The sequence below is a fragment of the Bombus bifarius genome, unplaced genomic scaffold (assembly GCF_011952205.1).
Source record: "Bombus bifarius isolate JDL3187 unplaced genomic scaffold, Bbif_JDL3187 scf7180000008047, whole genome shotgun sequence".
In the NCBI taxonomy this organism is placed as follows: Eukaryota; Metazoa; Arthropoda; class Insecta; order Hymenoptera; family Apidae; genus Bombus; species Bombus bifarius.
The window spans coordinates 1,670,834-1,676,833 of record NW_022884413.1 but is presented as its reverse complement, the minus strand read 5'-3'; the positions used below and the strand labels follow the sequence as shown (position 1 = coordinate 1,676,833).

Genomic DNA, 6,000 nt, shown 5'->3' with positions numbered 1-6,000 from the left:
TGGAGAATGGAAAACTCTTCATTCTCTTGAAATTATCTATGCCTAGCCATCCTTCAAAAATTCCAAATCCGCCTTTGGCTATTAAAACCCGAAAATCATCCCAACCGCACGAACCGTAAACCGTTGAAACACTTGAAACGTGCCTGCCCTAAAAGTCTCCCATTTTCACTCTGCCCTAATTTCCCTCGAGAATTCTAAATCTCCTTTGATTATTAAAATACCAAGTAACAAATAAAATACGAATTATTAAAATACGAAAATCTGGCGAAATAATGTTTCGTCAAGAGAATCGTCTTGTCCGAACGATCCACCGCCCCTTGACTCTCCACCCTTCTACCGTAACCACCACCTACCTAACTCTTTGAACTTTTAATCTTCCTCTAAACTGCTCCAACGTGTTCACTGCGGCGCGGTTTTCAAATTCGAAGGAAGCAAAATTAGGAAACGCGGATAAACAACTAGTGGCAACCCGTTCGTCGCGATAGTTGCCGCGTTCCGCCAAACAGGAAAGTCGAGTGCGCAGCCCGCTTGTTCGGTAGCGGCGAACGAGAAAGTTCTGGAAAGCCGCGACAGCGAACGCGTTAAAGAGATAGAACTCGAGCATCGAGCGAGTCGTGAAAATCGCGAAGAAAGACGGATGGATGGAGGCAACAGGCGATTCGACGGTGTGCAACACCGTTCTCCAGAAGTTAGCATCGGTGTGGCGCGAGCCACGGGGCTGGACCAATGACCGACAAGTGGCACGAGGTAATCAGCATGCTTAATGCGATAAGGCAATCCCTGCAGTCCTGTCCGGGGATCGTGGCTTTACATATCATCCCCGTCTTTCGATCGGTTAGACGCCAGAGAACCTGCTGACCGGCCGTGATGTACGCTCTTCTTGTGCGCCTTTGGTACGACCAATTTGTCTTCTTTCTCCTTCTTAGTTTCTTTCGGTTACGGATTCAAAATTAACTTAAGCCATTAAGGATCGATCTTTAACTGTAATCGCGTTTAACCGGTTAAAGGGAATTTTGGCTGCTTGTGTTACGTCGCAATTGTTACGGTTGTATTATCGTATTACACGATCGAGGGTCGATGGGCGCGTTATTTCTTCTCTATTTTCTTGATTTTAATTTTTTTAATTTTATTAGCCGATCGTGAGTAAAAGTTTCCAGTGAAATATGTGTTCAGTGAGAGTTTGCGAATGTGCGGTTAGGGGAGATAAGTGCGTACTCTTAACGGGGTGTCTTTGAAAGCTTGAAGATTATATTATTGTATCGTACTATAGTTATCGAAGAATATGAGGATCTTGTTGATAGATTCGAACGTTGAGATATCAAAGTGGAAACATTTATAAAGGAATGTTCGAAATCTACCATGATATTCTTTATTTTATAAATATATATTATATAAATATTTTATTTGTTTAAAAAGGGAAATATTCGCATCGATGTACTGGAAAATTTTATGAACGAGGCGACACTTTGCGAGCACTTGGGGAAATAGACGACTTATATAAGTAGAATTTCAAACCCACAAGGCAAAATTTTATTGAAATTAATGTAGATTCGTAATTATATATTGAACTTGATCCGGACGATAATCATAGCGCGAAAAAAGTGGTCGTCATTTATCAAATACTCGTGCAGACTGATTTTATTCTCGATTTTATTTTACAAGCAGCTAAGGATATTTCTTAACATTTCGAGGTGTTACGTTTTCTTCGTGCGAGTTAGATGGATGTGATATTTTTCATCAAATCAAACAAATAATTATTTATTCGTGTCTTCTAGCTTTGATCTTCTGAATTTATCGATGTCGTGAAACGATAGAAACATGTACATTACGCGTGATAAAGTGCATGAGAAACCGTGGAAAGTTTAAAAGTAAAAAGTTGTGGACATAAGAAATGTTTCTTTAATGACTAACTCTCGACGAAAATTTGCAAGATCGTAAAACGCGGAAGACATAAAGTTACACAAACCGCGGGTCGAGTATGTTGTGGTTTGGAAATGCTACACAGTGATGCAATACTAGTCTCGGTTCAAGCCAAGCAGCAGCTATTCCCTTTCTGTTTCAATCGATCATTTAATGATGTACTACACGCTTTCCAGTTGATGGATTATCTTTCAAATAAATGTTTGTAACTGACGTGTTTTCAGACGATTACTTACGAAAATATCTGATACATTACTATAGCAAATTATTTTGAATTGTATAGTTGAAATACAATGTTTCGTTAATCATAGTAATTACAGATGTGTTTAAGGCGTCTTTGTGCAAGGTATATAAGACAACCTTGGCATCGTTCGTTTAAAGAATCTTACCAGCATACAGTTTCTTCATGAAGCGTACACTTACGATTTACGAGCTAATCTCTGATTCGATAGAGTCCTTTATTCAAGTTCGATGTAAATAAATGTGACAAGTTAATTCAATAGTTCGTAGTTCGTAGTTTATTTATGAAGAAGTCTTAAATAAAAAATATATAAAGATGGTTTTATTTAAGGTTAGGTTAGTTAAGGCTAGTTATTTAAGGTTAGTTTTATTTTAGGTTAGGTTATATTAATAAATAAAACCATATATATATAGCTATATTCGTTTAAAAGTCAAACAATTTGTATAATATAAAATAATCACCTTTTACGCTACTTTTTCTTCTCTTTCGATATCTTTGCCCTAAATAAAGCACCATTCGTACTTCTCGCTTAAACGAAGAAAATTAGATCGATAAAGGTAAAGTACCGGGATTCTATAGTCTTTTGTTACAAAAACATGGAATGAAACTAGAGATGTACTTTACGATGCAATAAAATAGCAATTAATATTTTTCTATTTTTTCAGCTTAACAGCGACTCTGTTCTCCGCAGTCTTTGCTGTTTTGCGTGAGTATTTCCATAACAAAATCAGAAACGAAGGATTGCAAAATTGAAAATAGAAAAATCCTAAAAATTAAAATTAAAAGGAAAGTTCCGAAACGATCTCTACTAAGAAATTATATTCACTTCGAATCACTGTTCCAAGTAAAAGGAAATTTCGCACAAATCGCGCATCGAACGATCGGTCATCCGCGAGTTTCAAAGGAATTAATCTCCTTTCACCAGTCCTTATCCTAATTTTTGTGTCTTGCTTAATGCCAACGAGATCTTCTCGAGAATGTGTTGATAGGTATTAAGGATCGATTGCAAAATTTCAGTAGTGGCTCTCCATGAAAGACAGAAGTGAGTACACATGTAGCGTGCATTTTAAACGCGTTTCGACATCTATCGTGCCGCTTTCGGTTTTTTAAAACAGGACTGCATCTACGACATTGAACTCGATTAACAACAAGAAACAAGATCGCCGATTTGGTTCGTTTCGACGATCTCTCTCGATTAAGAATTCATCCCCTTGAACCTTTAACGAAAAACGATATTTCCGTAGTAAATTGGGTGAAATAGAAGATAGAATTTCGTAGTAGAAGATACGCCGAAGACAATAACGAAAATAATAGTTAAAGGTGATATTGAACAAGCGACGGAACGAAGATCTTCTTGCGTTGTATAGTGGATTTCGTAATTAAGTAGATACAAATAGATATTGTGGAATAAAACCTTACACTTTTTATTTAAAAACGTTAGCTATATGAATTGGCAATCCTTGTTATAAGTGTAGTAACTTTTTTATCATTTGTACGTATTGGACTTTGAAATTGTTAAAGAGATCGAAGATAATAAATATTTCCTTGTATTATTCCTTTTCATAGAACAAGTAACGTGAAATTGATCTGAATAATAAAATTAGAATTTAGAACGATACAGTTGATATAACGTGATAAATAAGTGGAATCGTATTGACGAGGCAATCTTATATTTTCTATTTCCATCAATGATGAATCAAACAAATCACAATGCAGGTTCTATTTTTCTTTGTATCCCTAAGAATTTAAATTTGCTTAAACGCGCATGATCTAATTGTTAATAATCACGCTAGCAAAATAGCAAATATTATGCAGATTCCAATCTCGTGCACAAAGTAACACAATTTTCGCTAAAACGACATTGTCAATTCCTGTTCCAAGTGATCCATAATGATTCCTTCTTCATTTCTGATTTTTAATTCCAGATCTCCAATTCTTAATCTTTGATTCTTGATTTCTAATTGCCTAACTTAGTCAACCTTTCAACTTCTTCGACCAAAATACGCATTTGTACAAAATTGCGCGATACATTTCTCCGTATTACTTTGACCGTTCGAATCGCACGAGACGATTTCAACGCGTCAACAATTAATCCAGCTTGAGCAATCGTTCAATTTCAGCGTCTTACATAAAGCCGTGCAAGAAGAGCGATCCAGATATCAACAAATGCATCACCAGGTCCATCGATCAGCTTCGTGATAAATTATCAGTTGGGATACCAGAACTCGGTGCACCAGCCATCGAACCCCTAAACCTCAAACAAATTCATCTGTCTCGAGGACCAGTCGGAGCGAGGCTCGACGTCAATCTCACGGATTTGCGGGTAAATTTGTAGAACGGAACGCGATCATTTGCATAGATCGATGTTACTTGCTTGATCCTCTCTTTTCTTTTCTTTGTTATAATTTGTTCTTTTTTTTTACATTAATAATCGAAAATTAGGTGTTTGGTCCATCTTCGTTCAATATCCGGGACCTTAAAGCTGACGTAGAGAACGTAGTCTTCACCTTCAAGGTGAATTTCGATAAGTTGAGCTTTCAAGGGAAGTACCAGATCGACGCAAGGCTGCTTTTGCTGAAATTGACAGGGCAGGGTGATATCACTGGATCTTTCAGTAATTAAATTTCTTTATTTCATTTCTAAATTCTATCTACCGTTGATTTGATTGATTTTTATTCCAAAGCCAATTACGATTCGGACGTCGTCCTACGAGCACGCAAAGTGCACAGAGATAACGACGTCTACCTTAATTTTGAGAAGATGAAGATGAAGATCAAAATCGGCAAGGCACATTTAAATCTCAGTAATTTGTTTGGCGGCGATACTGTTCTTGGTAAGCCAATTGTTAGCTTAACTATATATTCCCATCAGTAAACTACATTGGTAATTTTTCTTAATTGCTTTTGTAGTATCCTAATTATTTCTCAGATCCTCGTAACGGTGAATAATTATTATTCGATCGTGAATTATGAATTGCATTAATACGTTTTCGAGGTGTTAATCGCATTTTTCGTTCGATCAGCCGCTACCACCCACGAGTTGTTAAACAACAACAACGCTCTATTTCTGGACGAAATCACACCGGTGCTGGAAACATCGCTGGCAACACTTTTCACGGACGTGACCAATAAAATCACAAAGACTTTCACCTACAAAGAACTATTTCCGGACGATTAAACTGTTTAAATCGTTAAGATTCGGTTTCGATAATCTTGTAAAAATTTGTACAGCTACTTTTGTTATCTCTTATTGTCAATGTATATTCATACGGGCATACATTTGCATACGTCGTATATCTTATAAACGAATAAAAGAACGCATTTCGACAGTATTATCTTGTTAAAGAATTATCAACGAATAATTGGAAAATAAAATAAATATATAACATTTGGAAAAGCATTTAGGCGTGCTTTTAAAATTTATTATTAAATGTTACTGTAAAATCAAGGTAAGGTATATTCAGCTTAGGATTTATTATAACACTTATTAGGCTTATTACAAAAGTTTTCGATCAACGAACGACAAACAAGAAACCAGACAGAAAATGCGTCAACAAGATACGTAGTTGCAACAAATGATTTTACAATGAAGTTATGAAATTGTGTAATTACGTTTTAATATGTCAAACGATTTGTACAAAAGTAGGCGAATAATTTCAAATGTACAAAGGAATGTCCAATTGTAACGAAACATTTTGCCCCATGAATAATAAAATTTTATCAAAAGATCGCAAAATAATTTGCTTTAACAATTACACCTGAAAATTAATAACAAGCGTATAATATTCGATATCTATATGAAAGTACACATTTATAGTATATACAAACAGATTCTATGTT

The 6,000-nt window shown here is 35.9% G+C and overlaps 1 protein-coding gene across 1 annotated transcript; it reads left to right on the top strand.

The window, feature by feature from the left end:
- The first annotated feature begins 393 nt into the window (after window positions 1-393).
- LOC117207975 lies at window positions 394-5,567 on the top strand. The gene is made up of 6 exons (XM_033448728.1): window positions 394-893; window positions 2,827-2,867; window positions 4,282-4,484; window positions 4,604-4,775; window positions 4,845-4,994; window positions 5,184-5,567. Exons 1-6 carry the CDS (start codon window positions 868-870, stop codon window positions 5,336-5,338), a joined length of 747 nt encoding a protein of 248 aa, XP_033304619.1. The 5' UTR covers window positions 394-867; the 3' UTR covers window positions 5,339-5,567.
- The last annotated feature ends 433 nt before the right edge of the window (window positions 5,568-6,000 follow it).